Source organism: Macaca thibetana, chromosome 2 (assembly GCF_024542745.1).
Source record: "Macaca thibetana thibetana isolate TM-01 chromosome 2, ASM2454274v1, whole genome shotgun sequence".
NCBI classification, from domain to species: domain Eukaryota; kingdom Metazoa; phylum Chordata; class Mammalia; order Primates; family Cercopithecidae; genus Macaca; species Macaca thibetana.
In genome coordinates this window covers 111,813,093-111,839,987 of record NC_065579.1, presented here as the reverse complement: position 1 = coordinate 111,839,987, position 26,895 = coordinate 111,813,093, and the positions used below count along the sequence as shown (strand labels likewise).

At 39.3% G+C, this 26,895-nt stretch overlaps 2 protein-coding genes and 1 pseudogene across 7 annotated transcripts in view; 1 reads left to right on the top strand and 2 right to left on the bottom strand.

The window, feature by feature from the left end:
- The window catches only part of PDE12 (phosphodiesterase 12), a 508,182-nt gene that overhangs the window by 97,692 nt on the left and 383,595 nt on the right, over positions 1 to 26,895 (bottom strand). The gene's annotated exons all lie outside the window — the stretch shown is intronic.
- Positions 1 to 26,895, top strand: part of DNAH12 (dynein axonemal heavy chain 12) — a 248,319-nt gene that overhangs the window by 85,602 nt on the left and 135,822 nt on the right. For all 5 annotated transcript variants that reach the window (XM_050781109.1, XM_050781106.1, XM_050781108.1 and 2 more), the window contains 12 exons: positions 5,303 to 5,488; positions 6,791 to 6,991; positions 9,650 to 9,844; positions 11,203 to 11,324; positions 11,420 to 11,702; positions 14,514 to 14,633; positions 16,008 to 16,164; positions 16,394 to 16,566; positions 23,034 to 23,186; positions 23,434 to 23,673; positions 24,310 to 24,555; positions 24,908 to 25,027. In XM_050781109.1, the coding sequence (XP_050637066.1) occupies positions 5,303 to 5,488; positions 6,791 to 6,991; positions 9,650 to 9,844; positions 11,203 to 11,324; positions 11,420 to 11,702; positions 14,514 to 14,633; positions 16,008 to 16,164; positions 16,394 to 16,566; positions 23,034 to 23,186; positions 23,434 to 23,673; positions 24,310 to 24,555; positions 24,908 to 25,027 (2,196 nt within the window). The remainder of the gene's footprint in view (positions 1 to 5,302; positions 5,489 to 6,790; positions 6,992 to 9,649; positions 9,845 to 11,202; positions 11,325 to 11,419; positions 11,703 to 14,513; positions 14,634 to 16,007; positions 16,165 to 16,393; positions 16,567 to 23,033; positions 23,187 to 23,433; positions 23,674 to 24,309; positions 24,556 to 24,907; positions 25,028 to 26,895) is intronic.
- LOC126948806 (elongation factor 1-alpha 1-like) lies at positions 20,084 to 21,819 on the bottom strand (annotated as a pseudogene). Its single transcript, XR_007723526.1, has one exon. The product of XR_007723526.1 is annotated as an elongation factor 1-alpha 1-like (transcript).

The following is a 26,895-nucleotide window of genomic DNA, read 5'->3' as shown; positions in this document are numbered from 1 at the left end:
TAGTGCTTCCTTCAGGAGCTCTTGTATGGCAGGCCTGGTAGTGACAAAATCTCTCAGCATTTGCTTGTCTGTAAAGGATTTTATTTCTCCCTCACTTATGAAACTTAGTTTGGCTACATATGAAGTTTTGGGTTGAAAATTCTTTTGTTTAAGAATGTTGAATGTTGGCCCCCACTCTCTTCTGGCTTGTAGAGTTTCTGCCAAGAGATCTGCTGTTAGTCTGATGGGCTTTCCTTTGTGGGTAACCCGACCTTTCTCTCTGGCTGCCTTTAACATTTTTTCCTTCATTTCAACTTTGGTGAATCTGACAATTATGTGTCTTGGAGTTGCTCTTCTTGAGGTGCATCTTTGTGGTGTTCTCTGTATTTCCTGAGTTTGAATGTTGGCCAGCCTTGCTAGGTTGGGGAAGTTCTCATGGATAATATCCTGAATAGTGTTTTCCAACTTGGTTCCATTCTCCCTGTCACTTTCAGGTACACCAGTCAGACGTAGATTTGGTCTTTTCACATAGTCACATATTTCTTGGAGGCTTTGTTCATTTCATTTTACTCTTTTTTCTCTAAACTTCTCTTCTTGCTTCATTTCATTCATTTGATCTTCAATTACTGATACCCTTTCTTCCAGTTGATCGAATCGGTTACTGAATCTTGTGCATTTATCATGTAGTTCTCGTGTCATGGTTTTCAGCTCTACCAGGTCATTTAAGGACTTCTCTACATTGGTTATTCTAGTTAAACATTTGTCTAATCTTTTTTCAAGGTTTTTAGCTTCTTTGAGATGTTCAAACTTCCTCCTTTAGCTCAGAGAAGTTTGATCATCTGAAGCCTTCTTCTCTCAACTTGTCGAAGTCATTCTCCATCCAGCTTTGTTCCATTGCTGGTGAGGAGCTGCATTCCTTTGAAGGGGGAGAGGCACTCCAAATTTTAGAATTTTCAGCTTTTCTGTTCTGTTTTTTCCCCATCTTCGTGGTTTTATCTACCTTTGGTCTTTGATGATGGTGACATACAGATGGGGTTTTGGTGTGGATGTCCTTTCTGTTTGTTAGTTTTCCTTCTAACGGTCAGGACCCTCAGCTGCAGGTCTGTTGGAGTTTGCTGGAGGTCCACTCCAGACCCTGTTTGCCTGGGTATCAGCAGCAGAGGCTTCAGAAGAGTGAATATTGTTGAACAGCAAATGCTGCTGCCTGATCGTTCCTCTGGAAGCTTCGTCTCAGAGGGGTACCTGGCCGTGTGAGGTGTCAGTCTGCCCCTACTGGGGGATGCCTCCCAGTTAGGCTACGGGGGGCTCAGGGACCCACTTGAGGAGGCAGTCTGACCGTTATCAGATCTCAAACTCCATGCTGGGAGAACCACTACTCTCTTCAAAGCTGTCAGACAGGGACATTTAAATCTGCAGAAGTTTCTGCTGCCTTTTATTTGGCTATGCCCTGACCCCAGAGGTGGAGTCTACAGAGGCAGGCAGGCTTCCTTGAGCTGCAGTGGGCTCCACCCAGTTCAAGCTTCCTGGCCACTTTGTTTACCTACTCAAGCCTCAGCAATGGTGGGTGCCCCTCCCCCAGCCTCGCTGCCACCTTGCAGTTAGATCTCAGACTGCTGTGCTAGCAATGAGGGAGGCCCTGTGGGCGTGGGAACCTCTGAGCCAGGCGTATATAATCTCCTGGTGTGCCGTTTGCTAAGACCCTTGGAAAAGTGCAGTATTTGGATGGGAGTGACCCGATTTTCCAGGTGCTGTGTGTCATGGTTTCCCTTGGCTAGGAAAGGGAATTCCCTTACTCCTTGCACTTCCTGGGTGAGGCGATGCCTCGCCCTGCTTCAACTCTCGCTTGGTGGGCTGCACCCACTGTCCTGCACCCACTGATACGCTGCAGTGAGATGAACCCAGTAACTTGGTTGGAAATGCAGAAATCACCCATCTTCTGTGTCGCTCACGCTGGGAGCTGTAGCCTGGAACTCTTCCTATTTGGCCATCTTGGAACTGCTTCCGCTATTTTCTTTCCTTGTTTTGCTTAATTTATCTTGGAGACCTTTTCTTGTTATATATAGGGAGCTTCTTCATTTTTTTTCACACCTATATAATGTGTGACTAATGTGTGTATGTGTGTGTAAATTGCATGTGTTTGAAGGTGGGACTGCAGGGTAAACTGTGGAAGAGTAAATGCCAAGTTAAAAACAACAGTTGAATTACCCTCCGTACAGGTTATACCAATATATACTCTCACCAACCTTCATAACAAAATATCATCAAACTTTAGGTTTTTGCTACTCTACTAGGAGAATTTTCATTTCTCTTCTTGCAAGTAAAATTTTAAGCATATTTTCATCTATTTCATATATTTAAGAGTGTTTTATATTTCTTTTCCTGTAAACTGCTTTAACTTACCTCTGCCTATTTTTCTGTTGAATTATTGACCTTTTTCTTACTGATTTCTTTTCCTGTGTGTATAGATTAGGCTTTGTCTGTGATGTGAATATTTATTATTTGCTTTTTAACCTTGCTTATGATAGCTTTTGCCTGGCAGAAGCCTTTTATTTTTATGTAATTATTTTTATTCTTTTCCTTTATGGCTGTTGGGTTCTGAACTGTAGTTTAAAATGCCTTCCCCATGCCAAAATATTTTTTTCTAATACTCTTATAGTTTGTTATTTGTTCATATTTTATTTAGGATATTTGAGATTATGTTCAGGAAGGATCTTGGTCTTAGTTTTCTTGTAATGTCTTTGTCAGATTTTGGTATCAGGGTTATGTTGGCCTTATAAAACAAATTGGGAAGTTTTATTTTCTCTATTTTCTGAAAGAGTTTTTTATAAATTGGTATTATTTCTTTCTTATTTTAGAGAAACATTCACTCGTGAAACCATTTAGCCTGACGTTTTGTTTGTAGGAAAGGTTTTGAAAACAGACTCTCTCTATATATATTTCTCAAGTACTAATTTATTTCTTCTTCATATTCCATGAGGACCACAGGTTAGCTGAGTCTCTGCTTCCAGTTGCAGTCCTGTTCTGCTCCTGAGTTTTCTAAGTTCCAGGACACAGGCTGTGCCCTGAGCTAATGTGGGCCAATCTCGTGTTATAGAGAAAGAGCAAGGGCTGAGCTAAACCGTGTACCTAAGTTTAGATCTACTCAGCTGTGAGTGAAATACTTCATATCCACCCACATTACATTGGCTGAAGCAAGTCCTGTGCCAATTCCCCCTCTAGAGGAAGGAAAAGATAATTTCTTTAATAGACATAGGCGCTATTCAGATTTTCTGTTTAATTTTGGTAGATTGTATTTTTTAAGGAATTTGTCCATTTCTTCTAAGTCATTGATTTTGTCGCCATAAAGTTGCTAATAACATTCATTATCTTTTAAATGTCTGTAGATTCTGTAGTGCTAACTCCTTTTTAATTCTCAATATTGATTATTTTAATTTTCTCTCCTTTTTGTTAATCAGTCTGGTTAGGAATTTAGTTGTTTATTGTTGGTCAGAGAGCTCATGTATCACTGTCTTGTCAGAGTCATTTACTGGTTCTTTGCTTCTTCTGTTTGTGGAGATCATGGTTCCCTGTTTGCTGTTGTTTTTGCTGGTTGTACATCAGTGTCTTTGCATTGAAGTATTATTTATTCCAGTGTTTCTTCTCTGGCTTGTTTTGGTTTATATTGGATATATTTGCTTAGAGTTTCTGTACTGTTAGGTCACTGCTTCCTTTTCAGCTCCAAGTGGCACCTTAAGCCCAGGTTTGGCTTGGCTCTAGTACCTGATGGGAGCGCTGCCCTTACTGAATGGGGACAGTACCACAGGTTATATTCTGGCAATGTGGGAAGCTGGCTAGGAGTTTGTGCCCAGGGGACCTGTGGGACAAACCTCCTACAGAGTGGTGCTGCAGAATAGCCACTCTGATTTGGCATCTCCTGTGGCTTACAGAGTAACGTTTCCAGGGCTGGGGATGGTAGTCCTACCTCCTCCCTTTGTCTCTGCTTGTCCTCAGGAATTATTTATCCTTTCAGGCACTGGGGATGCTTCCTGTGGGTTAAGGCAGGACAGATCTCCTGCTAGGGAATCCAGGGTGGTGGGGTAGCTGGTTGTCCACTTTGACCTTGTTCTTATCAGGGTAGAAACAGTGAGTTGGGGGGAAATTTTCTGCCCTCTTGATACCTGACAGAATAGAGGGAGGGGCATTGCAGATGTGGAAGTCTGATTCTCTTACTGTCTGCTCATCTGCTTAGAGTTTTTTCACTTTTGTGTGGTCCAGCTACTCAGGAGGCTACTCAGGAGGCTGTAGTCCCAGTTACTTGGGAGGATGAGGCAGGAGAATCTCTTGAATCTAGAAGGTGGAGGTTGCAATGAGCCGAGATCGCATCACTGCACTCCAGCTTGGGCGACGGAGGAAGACTCTGTCTAAATAAATAAATAAAGAGTATGTTCTTTCTACTTTTTAGATGTTGAAACTTCATTTATTTAAAAAATACTTACTGAGTGCCTGTTATATTATGTTCTGACAAATTCTAGGGAATATGTGATGAAAAGCAAATACATGATGGTGATAACCAATGGAAGGTTAAAACAAAGTCCTTAACTAAGCAAAACAAAAAGTGTGCTAGTTTATGGTCCTCCAATTTAAAAAAATTTACCATATTAAGTTATTACTTTTACAAAGTTAAAACATGACTCATATAAATATAAAATAGGGAGCCAGGCATGGTGATTCATACCTGTAATCCCAGCACTTTGGGAGGCCAAGGCAGGGGTCACTCAGCAGAGATAAAACATTGTTACATTTTGGGATTTTGGCACAGATATTTTCCCCATTCATGCTATGTGTGTGTGTTTATAACTATATATTATATATTTCTGCAAATAGTATAATGAATTTGAATTTCTGAAATAATACCTTTTTTATTTTTTTTTTTTCCTAAATAGAGACAAGGCCTCTTGTCTCTCTCTCACTCACGCTGGAGTGCAGTTTGCAGTCTTAGCTCACTGTAACCTCAAATTCCTGGGCTCAAGCAATCCTCCCACCCCAGCCTCCCAAAGTGCTGGGATTACAGGCATGAACCATTGCATCTGGCCCTTCATTCTTCTTTTTTACTCTTATAATTTTCCTGGCTATTTTTACATGCTTATTTTTGCAGGTGAACTTTAGGTTCATTTTCTTAGTATCTCTCTCCTTCCAAATCTAATTGATGTTTTGATTGTACTGATAGAAATGTATTAAATAAACTGAAGAAATGTGATCCTTATACCATCAAGGCTTCATCTATGGAATCTATGTGTGTGGAAGTCAAATGAATGACTCATTTTGTTTATATTTTTGCCATTAGGAATATATTCCTACTGTCTCCATTCTGTGCAATCCAGGAATGAGAGCTCGTCATTGGAAACAGATGTCAGAAATTGTAGGCTATGACTTGACTCCAGACTCTGGAACTACACTGAGAAAAGTTTTAAAATTAAACCTTACCCCATACTTGGAACAATTTGAAGTGATAAGTGCAGGTGCAAGCAAGGTAAACATAAAGATCAACTGAAATACTTTATGTGATGACTTTGTTAATCAAGTAATCATAGTTTTTGTTGGGGTTGAATGTGTACAGTACTGGATAGCAACGGGAGGTGGTGGGGGAGAGTAATAGAATACCACTCTCTGGCCGGGCATGGTAGCTCACGCCTGTAATCCCAGCACTTTGGGAGGCCGAGGTGGGCAGATCACCTGAGGTCAGGAGTTCAAAACGAGCCTGGCCAACACAGCAAAACCCTGTCTCTAATAAAAATACAGAAATTAGCTGGGCATGGTGGTGGGTGCCTGTAATCCCAGCTACTCAGGAGGCTGAGGCAGGAGAATTATTTGAACCTGGGAGGTGGAGGTTGCAGTGAGTTGAGATTATGCCACTGCACTCCAGCCTGGGCGACAAGAGCAAAACTCTGTCTCAAAAACAAAACACTCTTTCCCCCCCAACAAAGTGTGTGCTTACTTGTCCTGAATCCAGATGAGAAATGACTCCTTTGACCTCCTCTTAATTCTGCCACATTCTGACGCTGTTGGATGATGTGCTAGTGTTGGTACATAATTTTTTCATTAAGAGTACTGTTGTATGTGTGGCATGTGATATGTGTGTGTTCTAGCAGGGTAAGTATGGCCCTAAAGAATGGGTTCTTGAAGTACACAGAAAACATCTTCAGACTATGGACTGCCTGTAGAAAGGCCACTTCAGAGAAAGTCCTACAGGTATTTTATTCTCTTGTCCTTTTTTAATATTGACAGCAGTAGTTTTCATAGCAAGTGAATTTTTTAAAACTATGTAATCGTTCTTCTTAGGAATTTTTAAATTGTTGAAAAACCTTCTTTTTTTTTTTTTTTTTTTTTTTTTGAGACAGAGTCTCGCTCTGTCGCCCAGGCTGGAGTGCAGTGGCCGGATCTCAGCTCACTGCAAGCTCCGCCTCCCGGGTTTACGCCATTCTCCTGCCTCAGCCTCCCAAGTAGCTGGGACTACAGGCGCCCGCCGCCTCGCCCGGCTAGTTTTTTGTATTTTTAGTAGAGACGGGGTTTCACCATGTTAGCCAGGATGGTCTCGATCTCCTGACCTTGTGATCCGCCCGTCTCGGCCTCCCAAAGTGCTGGGATTACAGGCTTGAGCCACCGCGCCCGGCCAAAACCTTCTAACTTAAAAAGTTATACTGTAGTCACAGATTATCTTAAGGAAATGATAATGTAATACATCAAATGCTTACTGAATTCACTAGGGAAAGTCAATATAGTAAATAAGATCCTTTCTTCACCCTCCCATTCTTTCTTCATTCCTTCCTTTTAGGAATTTTCATTAGAGAAAGCCATGAATACAATGATAGGAACTTGGGATGATATTGCTTTTCATATAAGTCTATATCGTGACACTGGAGTTTGTATTCTTTCTTCAGTGGATGAGATTCAGGCCATCCTTGATGATCAAATTATAAAAACTCAGACAATGAGAGGCTCACCTTTCATCAAACCATTTGAACATGAGATCAAGGTGTGTTAAATATAATAATCAGCTCTTGGTCATTTATACAGATTGCAATCCTGTTACATATATGCTCTCATGGTAATAAGTAGCCGATTGAATGGCTTTTTAAGTGTTTATTCAAATCATAGACCTATAATCTTGATATTTTATTTCATAAAATACAAAATGATATTCAAAATTTAATATAGAAATATATACATCTGAGACATAAATGATTTTTAAAAGAAAAATGTCTTATTAAAATCTTCTCCAATGGCAGTGATAGACTCGAGAGGAAAACAGGTGGTATTACTTATTCTAACTTAAGAAAACCTAAACCTTGTTTTATGCTGCATTCTTGAAACTTGTAGTAACCATGCTTTAATTATAGTTGTAAACAGCTAGCATGAGGATCTTTTAGAGTATTTAATGAATTATTGTTCCCTTGAGAAAAACGAATGGTATTTGAGGCTCCAAGATTATTTCATATCTTATTGGATATGAAAACTGTTCTAACTGGGGCCTATGTAAATTGGGGAAAGACAACTGGATTTTTTACCCTGATATCAATTGATTTCAAACTATGTTTCAGATGCTGCTTTAGGAACTTTACACTTATTAACCCACTTGATCCCTGCAGCAGGCCTTCAAAGTAGGCACTATTATTATCTGTATTCATAGACAAGGAAACCAACATATAGGATAGGTAATTTTCCTAAGTTCATCTAGCTAATAAGTGACAGAGCTGGGGTTCAAACTGAGGCAATTTGGTTTTAATATGAGCATAAATCGTGTTTTATAGAAGATTTTGGCTGTCATTATTTGGAGAAAGCAGAGTAATGTTCTTCCAAGAGAACATAAGGCTGGACATTATCCCAAGAAGCAGGCTAACCTAGCCTTTCCTGATAAGATATTACTTTTTTGTAGAAATTTACTTGTCTAACAAGAAGAATTTAGAAGACAAATTTAAAAGCTGTCTTAGAGATTTTTTAAAAATCGAAGATATGGACTTAATCTCTTGACACTTAGACCGTAGGCATATATTTAAGAACCAAAGAGAGATATTATATTAATGGTCTTTGGCTAATGAAATATCTTGTCATTTCTAGGGGATCTATGAGAATAAGGAGACTTATTTCATTTTATTTTTCATTTCAGTTCACTTTTCTCCAAATTGTATTGATATAGAGCAGGATTTCTCAACCTGTCACTGTTGATATTTTGGGCTCTATAATTCTCTGTGATGGGAGGCTGTCTTGTACATTATAGGTTGTGTAACTGCATCTCTGGCCTCTACCCATTAGACATTAGTAGCATCTTCCCCCATCAGTTGTGACAACCAAAAATGTCTACAGACATTGTCAAATGTTCCCTGGGGTGGGAGGCAAAATTGCCCGTGGTTGATAACCACTGCTGTAGAGCAGGATATATTCTTGGATGGTTTTGGGACTCCAGATGGCTCATCTAGAGATTAGGAAACTGATAAAAATAACGTTACAGGCAACCTACAGAATGGGGGAAAATTTTTGCAATCTACTCATCTGACAAAGGGCTAATATCCAGAACCTACAAAGAACTCAAACAAATTTACAAGAAAAAAACAAACAACCCCATCGAAAAGTGGGCAAAGGATATGAACAGACAGTTCTCAAAAGAAGACATTCATACAGCCAACAGACACATGAAAAAATGCTCATCATCACTGGCCATCAGAGAAATGCAAATCAAAACCACAATGAGATACCATCTCACACCAGTTAGAATGGCAATCATTAAAAAGTCAGGAAACAACAGGTGCTGGAGAGGATGTGGAGAAATAGGAACACTTTTACACTGTTGGTGGGACTGTAAACTAGTTCAACCATTATGGAAAACAGTATGGCGATTCCTAAAGGATCTAGAACTAGAAGTACCATATGACCCAGCCATCCCATTACTGGGTATATACCCAAAGGATTATAAATCATGCTGCTATAAAGACACATGCACACGTATGTTTATTTCAGCACTATTCACAATAGCAAAGACTTGGAATCAACCCAAATGTCCATCAGTGACAGACTGGATTAAGAAAATGTGGCACATATACACCATGGAATACTATGCAGCCATAAAAAAGGATGAGTTTGTGTCCTTTGTAGGGACATGGATGCAGCTGGAAACCATCATTCTCAGCAAACTATCGCAAGAACAGAAAACCAAACACTGCATGTTCTCACTCATAGGTGGGAACTGAACAATGAGATCACTTGGACTCGGGAAGGGGAACATCACACACCGGGGCCTATCACGGGGAGGGATTGCATTGGGAGTTATACCTGATATAAATGACGAGTTGATGGGTGCTGACGAGTTGATGGGTGCAGCACGCCAACATGGCACAGGTATACATATGTAACAAACCTGCACGTTGTGCACATGTACCCTAGAACTTAAAGTATAATAAAAAATAAAAATAAAAATAACATTACAGTCATTTCCAATTGTGAGTTCCAGTGATTTAGGAAAACCTCAGACCTCTTAGAATTTTTTTTAAGCCTTTGTGAGACATACATAAGTAACCTTAAGCTGTAAGATGTTTGCACTTATTTAAAAATAATAGTAAATTTAAAATGTATTTTCCTTGCTATAATTTATAACCTTTCTTTAATAACTAGAATTTAGTGCAGTATACTTTTCATTAAGGCCTGGGAGGACCGCTTGATTCGAATACAAGAAACAATTGATGAATGGTTAAAAGTGCAAGCTCAATGGCTGTACTTAGAGCCCATCTTTTGTTCTGAGGATATTATGCAACAGATGCCAGAAGAAGGGCGTCAATTTCAGACAGTAGACAGACATTGGAGGGATATCATGAAGTTTTGTGCAAAAGATCCAAAGGTGAAGTGTTTGTTTTCTCTCTCACAGTAGGTGAACCTTTGTTTTTGGAAATTAAGTAAAACATGTGACTTTTTTCTGATTATAAAAATTAAACTTGCTCATTGTATACAAACTGGAAAGTTCAGAAAAATATGAGAAAGCATAAAAGTATTAAAATAAGTTTACTTTTCAATTAATAAGATACACTGCTTGTTACTCTTTAGTATACCTAGTGGAGTTGCTTCAAATGTACATCTGATTCACACACCTTCTACTATAAACACGCACTGCTCTCCTCCTCATAAAATAGATAAATCAAATCAAATGGGGAGAGGAGAGAGTGAGAACAAGAGAGAGGGAGACAGAATGAATAGTGTAGGTGACTCAGCTGACATTCTACTAGTGACTCTGTATACTCGGAGTGATGGGGAAGAATCTGCTGTTCTCTCCATTGGTTTCAATTCCTATGTCTTTCCCAGTAAATGTTGAAAAACAGACTATATATTTTTCATACACACAGTGCACATAGTTCATAGATATGCATCCACTTTTTCATCTGGCATTCAATTTAAGAAATAACAATTTATTCCCATGCTGAATGAAAAACTAGCTGTGCTGGACTTACTGCGAGTCAGTAGCGCACTGAAATTCATGAGCGTTAAGGATTTTGCTTTACCTGTTGACTTTAGAATCTTTGTGAAACATGATTTCTTGTAGATCAGAGGTCAGCAATTTTTTTCTGCTAAGGGCCAAGTAGTAAATATTTTAGGTTGTGCAGGACAGGTATTTTTTGCAGCTACTCAATTCTGTTGCTGTTGCAGTGAGAAAGCAGCCAGAGATAATATGAAAATGAATGACTGTTTCTGTGCTACAATAAAATTTTATGGACACTGACATTTTCATATGTCACAAAATATTCTTCTCTTGATTTTCTTAACTTCCAAAAGTGTAAAAATAATTTTTAGCTTACAACCCATACAAAAACTGACAGCAGGCTGGATTTGGTCTGCAGGATATAGTTTGCCAACTCCTTGCTGTAGATTGTTACATTTATGGTTGACAGTAGTAAAAGTAAGAATTAAATCGAGCACCAGCCAAACAGACTTTTCTCACATCATTCAAAATAATATAGGAGAAATGACAATATGCATGACAATCACAACTTGTCATTTTAACTAGTGTCCTTGGATAAATATTTATAACTCATTGAATTTTAATAGTTTTTACATTGCAAAAAAATTCCACTGCAAATTTTATAAACCTTTGACTTTTTTGGTAAACCTTTTAACATTAAAAGATTTTAATGTATAGTATAGATTGATATTTAAGTCTTATATCTGGCATAAAAGTGCTGACTTGAATGAGTGTGTCTCGTTTAGGTTCTTGCTGCCACTTCTTTAACAGGTTTATTGGAAAAACTGCAGAACTGCAATGAACTTTTGGAGAAAATTATGAAAGGTCTTAATGCATATCTTGAAAAGAAACGTCTTTTCTTCCCTCGGTATGATAGACAATCAATTGTGCTGTAATTAAAAGCATTTTCTTATGTGTGATGAATTATAACTAAAACTTTTGTATTTGCATGTTTTTCCCTAGGTTTTTCTTCTTATCTAACGATGAAATGTTAGAGATTTTATCAGAGACTAAAGATCCTCTTAGAGTTCAGCCACATTTAAAAAAATGCTTTGAGGGCATTGCTAAATTGGAGTTCCTTCCCAATTTGGACATTAAAGCCATGTATAGCTCTGAGAGCGAGCGAGTGGAGCTGATTGCACTCATTTCCACGTCTGCAGCGCGGGGTGCTGTGGAAAAGTGGCTCATTCAAGTGGAAGACCTAATGCTCCGGAGTATTCATGATGTGATCGCTGCAGCCAGGCTGGTGTGTTTTCTAGGATTTGATGTATACCCTATATTCTGCAAATGCTTTGTTTAAGAGGTTTTGAAAACCAGTAAATTAACACTTAAAGCTCTTACTATTTTAAATCATTTATTTTCTTTACTTCTTTGTTTCTAACATTATTATTAATATAACGATATTGCTATGAATTGATAATAGTATATGATTGTTATAAAAGAGGAAAGGTATTATGAGAGAGAAAAATAAGAGGTATATAATTTAGAATGGGGGAAGGTCCAGTGATAGGCTATTAGAGGAGGTGATGTTGAAACTGAGATAAAAAGGATAGGTAGGAATTAGCCAGGTAAAGAGCAAGTGAGAGAGCATCTAGGTATCCTATGTAAAGGCCCTGGGATCAGAGAGAACTGGGGATTTGGGAGATCCTGAAAGAAGACAAATATGTCTGGATAGAGTAAGCAGAGTGGAGAGTAAAGTGACATGAGGTTGGAAAGGAAGGCAGTTAGGAGTTTGCATTTTATTTTAAATGCAATGGAACACCATCTAAATATTTTAATCAGGGAAGAGACATAGTCTGATTTATATTTTTATACCACTATGGCTATGGTATAAAGAATAGATTAGTGGAGGTGTGAAAACAGGAAGGCAAATTAGGAGACTCAGATTAGTTCAGATGAAAGATGATGTGGGCTGGTTTGCCAGAGATTCAGGTTCAAAAAATAAAAGCCAAAAATAAAGGAAAAAAGATGTGGTCTGTTTCTAGGCAAATGGCAGAAGATATGGAGCAAAGTAGAATATTATAAATAAATTTTGTAGTTAATTTCAACAGGTCTTAATGATGAACTGGTTGTAGAATACAAGTGTAAGCAGGGGGAGGTCTCAAAAATCACTTTTAGGCTTCTGATTTGAACATATGGGTGGCATTTACTCTGGGTGATTCCTGGAGGAGAAGCAGGTTTGTGGAGGCTTAGGGGAAGATCAAGAGCTCAATTTTAGATATATTAAAATTGAAATGCTATGAGCTAGGCTAGTGGATATGTTTCATAGGCAAACAATCCTGCACATTAGCACATGCGGATCTGCAGGACAGTTCTCTTCAGATATGAGTGGTAAATGCATGACCTAGTTCACGTACTGCATTTTACACTTAAACAACTACTTAAGAACTCAAATAAGATGAACAAACATTAAAGGGGGCTATGTAATAAATTTGAAAGAAAGATAACACTTGGCACTACATGTATCTCACTTATGTTAATTCGGTTAACCTAATCTTGAATGATAAACACATGTATTTCTGCCTTTAGGACCACAAAGGAGCAGTTGTAAAGTAGTAGAATAGTTTTAAAAGGCATCGAAGCTTTATATTCAGCAACTCACTATATGTGAGTGACTGTTCTTTTTCTTTCACCGAGAGTCCTATGAAGCTCATCTTCTTGTGGTGGCTATTCTGTTCAGCTTCAGTGTTCCTACAGATAAATCTTGACTTTTTCTCTCCTTTTACTATTTATGATTCAAAGCAAACTAAAACACATAGGAAAGAACCACCATTGTCCATGAAAGTATTTCCTTAATTAGTATAGAAATTGACCTTCTGTGTACCTGGCAATGGCTCTCAGTCACCATTCATCCTTCTTTGAAGCTTAGGTCAGCTTATCATTTGCATTTATTTCTAAATATGACTAAGAAGCATTTTATAACAATACTGATATCCTATTTTAACATTCTTATATATATAAGATGATCTTATTTTATTGAAAATATAATTTGCATTAGCATCAGCTTCAAAATTCATTCTGTAGTTGTTTTCAATTTACAGTTCGATCTGCTAAAATAATTTACTGTTAAAAAAAGCTATTTTTAAAATGATTAAACCTCTCCCTCCATAAATACATTTAAATGCATTTTGAATATCAAAGTGTTAGAAAAAATGAAAGTATACCTTGAATTCAAAACTACAGATTGTTCAATTGTACATAATTGAACAAATATATAATTGTGAAATTATATGCCCTGGTCATATAGGTTTTCAGAAAAGCTATGGATAAATAATACAAGGGCACTATTAGTGCAGTTTTTAACTATATTGTATAGTCTCCTTTTCAATTAAATATTGGCATCAATATACATAATCTATTTGACTAGTTTGTTGTTGTTGTTGTTTTTGAAACAGAGTCTCACTCTGTCACCCAGGTTGGAGTGCAGTGGCGTGATCTTGGCTCACTGCAACCTCTGCCTCCCGGGTTGAAGTGATTCTCCTGCCTCAGCCTCCCCAGTAGCTGGGATTTCAGGTGCCCGCCACCATGCCCAGCAAATTTTTTTTTGTATTTTTAGTAGAGGGGGGGGGTTCACCACATTGGCCAGGCTGGTCTCGAACTCCTGACCTCAGGTGATCCATTGCCTCGACCTCCCAAAGTGCTGGGATTACAGGTGCGAGCCACCGCACCCGGCCTTGACTAGTTTTTTTAAGTTTACTAAAATTTTTGTATTTTATTATGATAGGAGTAATAGGTATTCTATATGGAAAACTTGACAACTCTCCACAGCAAAGGAACATAAAAATTACATAGAAATCAACTTCCAGAAGAATCAACAGTTAAATCTGCCCATTATTAACATGTTGGTGTTTATCTTTCCATTCTTTTATAAATAAATATTTTAAAAACATAATAATTATAAAATTTGGAGGGAGTCTTTTAGTCATTTAACAATTTTATGACTATATGATATTCTAGCCTATGTAGGTACCAAATATTGCACTTCTCTATTGCTAGACATTTAGTTACTTTTTCTCATGCAGCCTTTTAAAGTTATAAATTTATTTTAATTGTTCAGGCTTATCCAGAATCTGCAAGAAGAGACTGGGTTCGAGAGTGGCCTGGCCAAGTTGTGCTTTGTGTTTCTCAAATGTTCTGGACATCTGAGACACAGGAAGTTATAAGTGGTGGGACGGAGGTAAAGCATTGTTTGCTTTTAAGTAACATCCTTCATTCCAGGTTTTGTTTTATTTTATTTTATCTTATTGTTTTTAGAAATGAGATCTTGCTGTGCTGTCCAGGCTGGTCTTGAACTCCTGGCCTCAAGAAATCCTCCCACTTCAACCTCCCAAAGTATTAGGATTAGAGGCATGAGCCACAGTGCCTGACCCCATCCCATGTTTCTTAGTTAGCTTATCTATTGTTTGCAAAGACAATACATCTGTCAGTTTCTATATATAATCTTAAAATTATAACTTCATTGAGAACTTGTTCTTTTTTTTTTTTTGAGATGGAGTTATGATCTTGTTGCCTAGGCTGGAGTGCAATGGCACGATCTTGGCTCACTGCAACCTCTGCCTCCTGGGTTCAAGCAATTCTCCTGCCTCAGCCTTGTTCCAAGTAGCTGAGATTACAGGCATGTGCCACCACGCCCGGCTAATTTTGTATTTTTAGTTGAGATGGGGTTTCTCTATGTTGGTCAGGCTGGTCTTGAACACCCGACTGCAGGAGATCCGCCTGCCTTAGCCTCCCAAAGTGCTGGAATTACAGGCATGAGCCACTGCACCTGGCCTGAGAACTTGTTCTTAATATTTTACTGGGCTTAGACAAAATCACTCACAAAATTCATTTCTGTGTGTGTGTGTGTATTTAGAGACAGGGTCTTGCTCTGTCACCCAGGCTGTGCAATGGCATAGTCATAACTCAGTATAACCTCACACTCCTGGGCTTAAGCTATCCTCTTGCCTCAGCCTCTGAATAGCTAGGACCACAGGCACACACCACCACATCTGGCTAATTAAAAAAAAATTTTATAGAGACAGTGGTCTCTCTGCTTTGCCAGGCTGGTCTTGAAATCGTGTCCTCAAATGATCTTCCCACCTTGGGCCTGGCACCATGGCTCACGCCTGTAATCCTAACACTTTGGGAGACCGAGGCGGTTGGATCACTTGAGGTCAGGGGTTCGAGACCAGCCTGGCTAACATAGTGAAACCTCGTCTCTACTAAAAACACAAAAAATTAGCCAGACCTATTGGCACATGCCTGTAGTCCTAGCTACTCAGGAGGCTGAGGCAGGAGAATCACTTGAACCCAGGAGGCGGAATTTGCAGTGAGCTGAGATCCTGCCACTTCAGCCTGGGCAACAGTGACTCTGTCTCAAAAAAAAAAGAAGATCCTCCCATCTTAGCCTCCTAGATGCTGGGATTATAGGCATGAGCCACCGCGCTTGGACTCATTTCTATATTGAGATAGATTAAGAAGTCAGAATTGTTTTATAAAAGGCTAAATATGTAAAACACATGTTTTAAGTATGATATGACATCAATTAGATTGCTTTTTTTTTATTTTGTAGGGATTAAAGAAGTATTATAAGGAACTTCAGAACCAACTGAATGAGATTGTAGAGCTGGTAAGAGGAAAGTTGTCTAAGCAGACCAGGACCACTCTGGGGGCTTTGGTTACTATTGATGTCCATGCTAGAGATGTGGTCATGGACATGATTGAAATGGGTAGGTGACTTTTTCTTTGATTTTTAAAGATAAAATGTTGATAGCATCTGGAAACAAATACTTGTACTCTATGTATTTTTCTCTCAACAGAATTTTTTTTAACACAATCTTTTTTATAAGTTGGCAAACATGATTTTTAAATATTTGCTGTTATAAAAGATAAAATACTTATTTTAAAAATTATTTCCATGTAAGGATCATGTCTCTTATTTTACTTTATTTTTTCTAGGTGTCTCACATGATACAGATTTCCAGTGGCTTGCTCAGCTCCGATATTATTGGGAAAATGAGAATGCCCGAGTTCGTATCATTAATTGCAATGTAAAATATGCTTATGAATATCTTGGTAACTCACCTCGACTTGTCATTACACCTCTAACTGACAGGTGTTACAGAACATTGGTATGCTTTTAAATTATCTTAATTCACACATTAACAATTACTTTTTGCTGTAACGACATCTTTTCTCACTTGTCTTACCTGCAGTAGTTGAATACAGTTATCCCTTTCTAATCCCAAATTCTCTTTATGCAAAATTATAATAATGAATATTTACTTCTGGGTGCTTTTATAGCATACAAGAGTGTTTACATTTTATCGTATGAAAGTTGTGAGTCACTCTGATTGGGGGTAATTAGAAAAAGGGAAGTATTGACAATATAATGACTAAACTGGAGCTTTGGAAAATGGTATCAGTTTTTGCAGTGGAGTCTTGGGAGAGATGACAGGAAGATGAGGAAAGTACATTTGGGCCTTAGGACACCAAATTAGTGCTGTTAAATAGGATGGAGAGATGAAATGTATGGGTGTGGTGCTGAGACCTGAGATCCAGAGCTGAAGGTATGGAAGACAGAGCTGTAACTATGAAAACCCTGGGAATGTGGTTGCTGGATAAAATACAGGATTCCCAGGTAAATTTGAATTTCAGACAAACAACAAATAATTTTTTAAGTAAATATGTCCCAAATATTGCATGGGACATACTTACACTAATAAATTATTCATTGTTTATCTGAATGGTAGCAGTGGAAATTACCCAAGTCACATGACACCAAAATATGTTGCCTGTGGAGCGTATCTGTATCAGTACGAGACTGCAGTAACCTCAGTTCTTACCTTCTCAGAAGAAAGAATTTGACTGAGTTGCATAAGGCGGAAAGAGACTGAGGCAGGGTTTAGAGCAGGAGCGAAAGTTCATTAACAAGCTTTAGAGCAGGAACGAAAGGGAGTAAAGTACACTTCGAGGAGGCCCAAGCAGGTGACTTGAGAGATCAAGTATGCAGCTTGACCTTTTGACTTTTATACATTGGCATACTTCCTAGATCTTGCATTACTTCTCCCCACTCACCCAGCTCCTGAGATCTTATGGGGAAGCTGCTGATCACCAGTTTCAGGTATTTTCTATTTGTTAGGAAACTGCCCATCCCTGGCATCAGCTGTGACCAATTATTACTTCAGCGAGACAGTTAACAACCCCTGACCATCACCTGGTGGTCACCGGACATTCCTGGTTTGTGTGGGGTGGGGGAGCGCTTTCCGGCTCTGCTCATATCTGACTAGCTACCCACTGTAACTGAATTTTTGTTTTGCTTTGTTTTGTTTTGTTCTGAGAATCTCACTTTGCCACCCAGGCTGGAATACAGTGGTGCCATCATGGCTCACTTTAACCTCTGCCTCCTGGGCTCAAGGAGATCCTCCTACCTCAGCCTCCCAAGTAGCTGGGTCTATAGGCAGATGCCACCACACCCAGCTAATTTTCGTACTTTTTAAAATAGAGATGGGGTTTCAGCCATGTTGCTTGCCCAAGCTGTTCTTGAACTCCTGGGCTCAAGCCATCTGCCTGCCTCAGCCTTCCAAAGTGCTAGGATTGCAGACATGAGCCATTGGTCCTGGCTGTTTATCTGAAATAAAATTTAACTGGGCATTCTGTATTTTTATTTGCTAAATCTGGCAACCCTACCTACGGGAATTGAGAAGGAGCATCAAGAAGTACCACTCTACCTGTGCTGAGTAAGTGAAACTAAAGTGTCTTCGAATGAGTTCTCTTAAAACAGAAATGAAGTGGCAATTCTTGTGCAAAGGATTAGGTAATGTTCTTAGTAAAAACCTGTAGGGAAACAAGGATAGCAGGATGGGACAGTAAAAAGCTAAGCAAAGGTGTGGTTTCAACAGACGTACAGTTGCAGCCTGATCTCACAGGGTGCTCTGAAGCATGAATGGCATGAGTTATTCCACTTCAAAGCCAGCAGGGTCTGGCTTTTGTACCCGTTTAATTTCATTGACTAGGGTCACCCCTGGGGCAGGGATATGAGTAAGCTTTCAGGCATTTTCTTGCTGATAAGGAGAAAAGAGCAGCTGTGAACTATTTGCAACTCACACAGCAAATGGATGAATGCAATGGCTGGGTAAAGGGGCTCTGGGTAGGGCAACAATGGGTCTAGGAGAAAAGATTTCACCAAACTCTTTATTTTCTTGGGTAGCTGCCTGTGGGCAGGGACTATGTCTGTCTTGTTCTCTACTCTAGTGCTGAACAAGGACACATTATCCCTAAATATTTGTTGAGCAGATGAATTCAAGATAGGATGTCTATCTGTTACCTCTGTGAAGTCAGAAGCTGTGATATGCTTGTAAGGTGGAGGTTAACAACTTTGAGTTGTAAAAATCAGAATCATATTCAACACCTTTTCTTTTTTTTTTTTTTTTTTTGAGAAGGAGTTTTGCTCTTGTTGTCCAGGCTGGAGTGCAATGGTGGGATCTCAGCTCACCGCAACCTCCGCCTCCCTGCTTCAAGCCATTCTCCTGCCTCACCCTCCTGAGTAGTTGGGGTTACAGGCATGCGCCACCATGCCCAGCTAGTTTTGTATTTTTAGTAGAGATGGGGTTTCTCCATGTTATTCAGGCTGGTCTTAAACTCCCTACCTCAGGTGATTCGCCCACCTTGGCCTCCCAAAGTGCTGGAATTACAGGCGTGAGCCACCCCACCAGGTCACTTTTTTTTTTTTTTTTTTTTTTTTTTTTAGTTGAGACAGTCTCACTTTGTCTCCCAGGCCGGAGTACAGTGGTGTGATCTTGGCTCACTGCAACCTCTGCCTCCCAGGTTCAAGTGATTCTCCTGCCTCAGCCTCCCACGTAGCTGGGATTACAGGTGTGTGCCACTGTAATCACCTGGCTAATTTTTGTATTTTTAGTAGAGACGGGGTTTCGCCATGTTGGCCAGGCTGGTCTTGAACTCCTGACCTCAAGTGATCCACCTGCCTATGCCTCCCAAAGTGCTGGGATTACGGGCGTGAGCCACTGTGCCCACCCGGAATCATATTAAATGCTTGAATACAACACTAGACATTGAGAAAAAGTCTCCTAATATATTTATTATTCATAATAAAGGGAACATGTTTGTGAACATTTTCTTAAAATTTAAAAGGAAGAGCCCGAGGTTTTCAGCAATCAAGTTAATGGGCATTAACAATATGGCATCCATTATAAATTTAAAATAGGTTGGCCAGGTGTGGTAGCTCACGCCTATAATCCTAGGACTTTGGGAGACTAAGGCGGGAGGCTTGCTTGAGCTCAGGAGTTTGAGACCAGCTTGGGCAACATAGTGAGACCTCTTCTCTACTAAAAATACAAAAAATAAACTCAGTGTGGTGGCGTACACCTGTAGTCCTAGTTAGTCGGGAGGCTGAGGTAGGAGGGTTGCTTGAGCCCAGGAGGCAGAGGTGCACCTAGTCAATATCTCACCACTGCACTCTAGCCTGGGCAATAGAGCGAGACCCTGTCTCAAAAAATAAAATAAAATGGATGAAGTATCATTGATATTGCATTTTTTACACTAGCTGTCTCTCTTGGATTTTTAAAATAAAGTAAAAAATATTTATCATTTTGTGGTTTACTTATTTTTAAAAATAGACCTTTTTTTTCTCATTAAACTTTTTTAATGGGTCTCAAAATTCTGTGACAAGTTTTTGGTTAAGTTGTTTCCATTAAAAAGTACTGATTTTAAAAACTAGTAAGTTAAAATTGCCACATGCATAAAAGAAAACCAAAGTGGTCCACAAAACATTCTCCTTTCCTTCTGAAGGTTTTACGATGCATTGTTATCGTTAACCAGTCTTTTACTACTAAAATTAAATGGCCAATTGAAACAAACAGTTCTGAGACTGTTCTTCCACCACTGATTAAGAGTGGGGCGGCAGGTATTAGGGATAATATTCATTTAGCCTTCTGAGCTTTCTGGGCAGACTTGGTGACCTTGCCATCTCCAGCAGCCTTCTTGTCCACTGCTTTGATGACACCCACCACAACTATCTGCCTCATATCATGAACAGCAAAGCGACCCAAAGGTAGATAGTCTGAGAAGCTCTCAACACACATGGGCTTGCCAGGAACCATATCAACAATGGCAGCATCACCAGACCTCAAGAATTTGGGGCCATCTTCCAGTTTTTTACCAGAACGGCAATCAATATTTTCCTTCAGCTCAGCAAACTTGCATGCAATGTGAGCCGTGTGGCAATCCAATACAGGGGCATAGCCAGCACTAATTTGGCCTGGATGGTTCAGGATAATCACCTGAGCAGTGAAGCCAGCTGCTTCCATTGGTGGGTCGTTTTTGCTGTCACCAGCAACGTTGCCACGATGAACATCCTTGACAGACACATTCTTGACATTGAAGCCCACATTGTCGCCAGGAAGAGCTTCACTCAAAGCTTCATGGTGCATTTCGACAGATTTTACTTCAGTTGTAAAACTGACTGCAGCAAAGGTGACCACCATACTGGGTTTGAGAACACCAGTCACAGCCAACAGGAACAGTACCAATACCACCAATTTTGTAGACATCCTGGAGAGGCAGGCTTAAAGGGCTTGTCAGTTGGACGAGTTGGTGGTAGGATGCAGTCCAGAGCCTCAGGCAGCGTGGTTCCACTGGCATTGCCATCCTTACGGGTGACCTTCCATCCCTTGAACCAAGGCATGTTAGCACTTGGCTCCAGCATGTTGTCACCATTCCAACTAGAAATTGGCACAAATGCTACTGTGTTGGGGTTGTAGCCAATTTTCTTAATGTAAGTGCTGACTTCCTTAACAATTTCCTCATATCTCTACTGGCTGTAGGGTGGCTCAGTGGAATCCATTTTGTTAACGCCAACAATTAGTTGTTTCACACCCAGTGTGTAAGCCAGCAGAGCATGCTCTCGGGTCTGCCCATTCTTGGAGATACCAGCTTTAAATTCATCAGCAGCAACAATCAGGACAGCACAGCCAGCCTGAGATGTCCCTGTAATCATGTTTTTGATGAAGTCTCTGTGTCCTGGGGCATCAATGATAGTCACATAGTACTTGCTGGTCTCAAATTTCCACAAGGAGAGATCAATGGTGATACCACGTTCCCGCTCAGCTTTCAGTTTATCTAAAACCCAGGCATACTTGAAGGAGCCCTTTCCCATCTCAGCAGCCTCCTTCTCAAATTTTTCAATGGTTCTTTTGTCGAGGCCACCACATTTGTAGATCAGATGGCCAGTAGTGGTGGACTTGCCCGAATCTACGTGTCCAATGATGACAATGTTGATATGAGTCTTTTCCTTTCCCATTTTGGCTTTTAGGGGTAGTTTTCACGACACCTGTGTTCTGGCGGCAAACCCGTTGCAGAAAAGCAAAAATAGACCTTTTTTTGAGCAGTTTTAGGTTCATAGCAAAATTAAGAGCAAAGTACAGAGTTCTCTTATTTCCCCTGCCCCGCTTATATGCGCAGCCTTCGTCACTTAGCCCTACTTTTTCTAAAAGAAGTTAAATTTGAAACTCCCATGAAATGGACTCCATAGTTAGAGCTGACTGTAATTTATGTTTCTAAAAATTCCAGCCACTAGTCCAGTCATTTTGGGGACCCAGGAATAATTCAAATTCTGCTGATATTGTCATTAAGCGCCTTAAAGACTAATTGATGAGAAAAAAAATGTACGTAATTAAGTATAATACAAGGTAGAAAGTGATACTACCAGTAATGAGAAATATAGAACAGTTTTATGGGAAAATAGAAAATGGAGAACATATCAAGTGTAAAAGGCAATAGCCAGGCAAATTATAGACAAAATTATATAATAAGTCATCTGTTTCTTTTCCCAATGATGGGTGCCATTTATAGATCTCACTTTCTGGTGTTTTACCCTCTTTGCAGCGAGCCATCCAGAATGTGTCATTATTGTCCTCCACAACCATCTCCACAAACACTTCTAATTAAAACCTTTCTGAACCAATTTTACCCCCACAAGGCTAGATTTTCTTTGTTTTTTTTTTTTTTTTTTTTTTTTTTTTTTTTTTTTGAGATGGAGTCTGGCTCTGTCGCCCAGGCTGGAGTGCAGTGGCCGGATCTCAGCTCACTGCAAGCTCCGCCTCCCGGGTTTACGCCATTCTCCTGCCTCAGCCTCCCGAGTAGCTGGGACTACAGGCGCCCGCCACCTCGCCCGACTAGTTTTTTTGTATTTTTTAGTAGAGACGGGGTTTCACCGTGTTCACCAGGATGGTCTCGATCTCCTGACCTCGTGATCCACCCGTCTCGGCCTCCCAAAGTGCTGGGATTACAGGCTTGAGCCACCGCGCCCGGCCGATTTTCTTTGTTTTTAAAGGCAAATGGGATACCTATGAAAGTGTCAGAAGACACGGAAGTTTTGATACCTTTTCACTTTTTTGAACATTTTAAAATGCTTTCTCTTTGAGCAGCTAGAAAAATTTGTGCTAAAAATTAAATGAACAATGTAATTATGTAATGGCTTCTCTGAAGCTACGGAACAGACTAAATCCATTTGGTAAACAAGTGTCTGTTGATTTTTTAAATTTAAGCATGGATTTCTTTTCACATGTATTTTTCATTTCAGATAGGTGCTTTCTATTTAAACCTTGGAGGTGCTCCAGAGGGGCCAGCAGGCACAGGAAAAACTGAAACCACCAAGGACTTGGCTAAAGCTCTTGCTGTGCAGTGTGTGGTGTTCAACTGTTCTGATGGGCTAGATTATCTAGCAATGGGAAAGGTAGTTAAATTGCTGAATCAATAATCTAGGTCTAATTGGATAAATGGAAGCAAACTCATTTTTAAACCTATGAATGTGGTTTGAATATTATTTGGACTTGCATTTTAGGAGTGAAGACATTGTTTTTATCCTTGAAACTTGTACTGAATTTAACTTTCAATTCTGACTTAAAGTGTTAGATATTTGTTTTAAGAGATGATATCCTTTCCTGAGAAAAAATTCACTTTCCTTTTTTCTTTGTCCTTAGTTTTTTAAAGGATTGGCTTCTTCTGGTGCTTGGGCTTGCTTTGATGAATTCAATCGAATTGAGTTGGAAGTGTTGTCAGTGGTAGCTCAACAGATCCTTTGCATTCAGAGAGCCATTCAACAGAAGTTGGATGTGTTTGTTTTTGAAGGGACAGAACTTAAGCTCAATCCGAATTGCTTTGTAGCTATTACCATGAATCCTGGTTATGCAGGACGCTCTGAATTGCCGGACAATCTTAAGGTAATATCATTCATTCATTTATGTATGTATGTATGTATGTATGTATGTATGTATGTATATTTTTGAGCCAGAGTCTCGCTCTGTTGCCCAAGCTGGAGTGCAGTGGCATGATCTCGGCTCACTGCAACCTCCATCTCTCGGGTTCAAGTGATTCTCTTGCCTCAGCCTCCCGAGTAGCTGGGACTAGAGGCTCATGCCACCACGCCTGGCTAATTTTTTGTATTTTTAGTAGAGACGGGGTTTCACCGTGGTAGCCAGGATGGTCTGGATCTCCTGACCTCATGATTCACCTGCCTCAGCCTCCCAAAGTGCTGGGATTACAGACGTCAGCCACTGTACCCCAGCCAATATTTTTTAAGAGAGTAAGTTTGTGAATTAAAAAAAAACCAGCATAATCCATTCAAAATGATATTTTTTTCATAACATTGTAATTTCCCTCCCAAAACTTATTTAGACATCCAAAAAAATACTAACTGCATAAAAATATTAAAAGTACTACCAAAAAAAATTATAGTTTAGAAAAAGGTGCTGCATTTGGAGAATAAACTTGACAACACCACACCTTGAATGCTTATGCTCAGCTTAAAAACAGCTTCATTTATGTAAGTGATATATTTCATTTATTTTATACTTCAGGTTCTTTTTAGAACAGTGGCTATGATGGTTCCAAACTATGCCCTTATAGCAGAAATATCTCTCTACTCCTACGGATTTTTGAATGCAAAACCTCTGTCTGTGAAAATAGTAATGACCTATAGGCTTTGCTCAGAGCAGCTCTCATCACAATTTCATTATGACTATGGAATGCGAGCAGTAAAAGCCGTTTTAGTGGCTGCTGGCAATCTAAAACTAAAATACCCGAAAGAAAATGAAGATATACTTGTAAGTATTAGATATAAGCATTGTGAAAGTTTCAGTAGAAAGATAATTTTCTTTAGTGAGGTTAATCAGGAACTACAAATAGGCACTTGAGAGGGTGTGCTTTGTCTTTTCATATGAGGTCGAAATGGTAGTTTTTTGGGTTATGTTATTGTTATACTTCATATGAATATGAAGACTTTTTGGCTCGATAAGCATAGTATTGGCTTTTTATTATAGGGATTCCATAAAGCAATGTAAAATAAACTTTGACTTTTGGCTGGGGGGTGCGGTGGGTCGGGTCGGGGCGGGGCGGGAGAAGTGGGGTTGCAAATGCTGGCAACTAACTTACATTGCACTTTTTGGGTAATTTTAGCTTCTTCGATCAATTAAAGATGTAAATGAACCAAAGTTTTTATCACATGATATACCTTTATTTAATGGAATAACTAGTGACTTATTTCCTGGTATTAAACTTCCTGAAGCTGACTATCATGTAAGTAAAGACATGAGAAAGACTTATTCGGCATAATAAATTCGTCTGATGACTCAATTGTTTACCAAGATTTATTAAATGAGTGAAATTATTCTGTTTTGAGGAAAATCCCCTATTTTGACCACTTATTGTTAATAACAATAAGTAAATTTGGGTACCTTCTATTATATGATACCAAAGTTAACCTGTCAAGATGTAGGTTAAACAGGCCAGGCACAATGGTTCACACCTGTAATCCCAGCACTTTGGAAGGCCAAGATGGGTAGATCACCTGAGGTCAGGAGTTTGAGACCAACCTGGCCAATATTGCAAAACTCCGTCTCCACTAAAAATACAAAAAATTAGTCAGGCATGGTGGTGTCCCACCACTGCACTCCAGCCTGGTCCACAGAGTGACTTTTTCTCACACACAAAAAATAAGTATTTATTATTATTATTATTATTATTATTATTATTATTGAGACAGAGTTTCGCTCTTTTTGCCCAGGCTGGAATGCAATGGTGCAATCTTGGTTTGCTGCAAGCTCTGCCTCCCGGGTTCAACCAATTCTCCTGCCGCAGCCTCCTGAGTAGCTGGAACTATAGGCAAGCACCACCATGCCCAGCTTTAATTTTGTATTTTTAGTAGAGATGGGGTTTCTCCATGTTGGTCTGGCTGGTCTTGAACTCCCAGCCTCAGGTGATTCGTCCAGCTCAGCCTCCCAAAGTGCTGGGATCACAGGCTTGAGCCATTGTGCCTGGCTGAGAAAAAAGATTTTATTTTCTATCTTGTGATTTAAGATACTAGTATGTGTACTGTAATAGTATATTACACTATTGGGTAATATATAGTATTGCATACTAAATACTGTTGTGTATTATATTAGGTAGAAATGAAAGTAGTAAAACGTCCTGTAGGTAACATAATAAAGCTTTATTTCTCAAATTTAGGTAGTACACTCACTTTATTTTTAAAGGAAACAGTCCTAACACAAACACACACACACAGTAACTGGGTAGTGATGGATATGTTAGATTGTGGTAATCATTGTATAATGTATATGTTTGTCAAATCATCATGTTGCACCTTGAATGTATACAATTTTTATTTGTCAATTAAAAATTAAAAATAACAAAAAGACACAAACCACTCACATTTCCAACTTCATGTAATTTATACATATTATAATGAAGCCTAAATATGTATATACTCATCTGCTGCTTATGGCTGTTATAGAAAACCAAAATACAATTTAAAGTTAATTACAGGCCAGGCGTGGCGGCTCACACCTATAATCCCAGCACTTTGGGAGGCCAAGGCAAGTGGATCACCTAGGGTCAGGAGTTCGAGACCAGCCTGGCCAACATGGTGAAACCCTGTCTCTACTAAAAATACAAAAATTAGCTGGGCATGGTGGTGCATGCCTGTAGTCCCAGCTTCTTGGAAGGCTGAGACAGGAGAATTGCTCGAACCCGGGAGGCGGAGGTTGCAGTGAGCCGAGATCACACCATTATATTCCAGTCTGGGTGACAGAGCAAGACTCCATCTTAAACTAGAAATAACAAAATAACATTACAAACAAAACAATCTCAAATTCAGTTTAACACAATGAAATAGGTGATATGTGGTTGAAACTAATTTGTCACTTTACGGGAACTTCTATTGTGAAATATACAGTGAAGATTCTCTTGAGTTCAGCATTCATAAACCACCTTTTGCCAAGTGATGATTCAATTCTTCCACATCTTCTCTTTACTGATAGGACTGCAACATCTTTTTGTTTGAGCTGTCAAATCATTAAGACATCACTTAACTTAAAGCTATCTTTATTTTTTTTGTCTGTTTTTTAAATTCTTATGCTCAAATACTAATATGCATTTTATGGCAG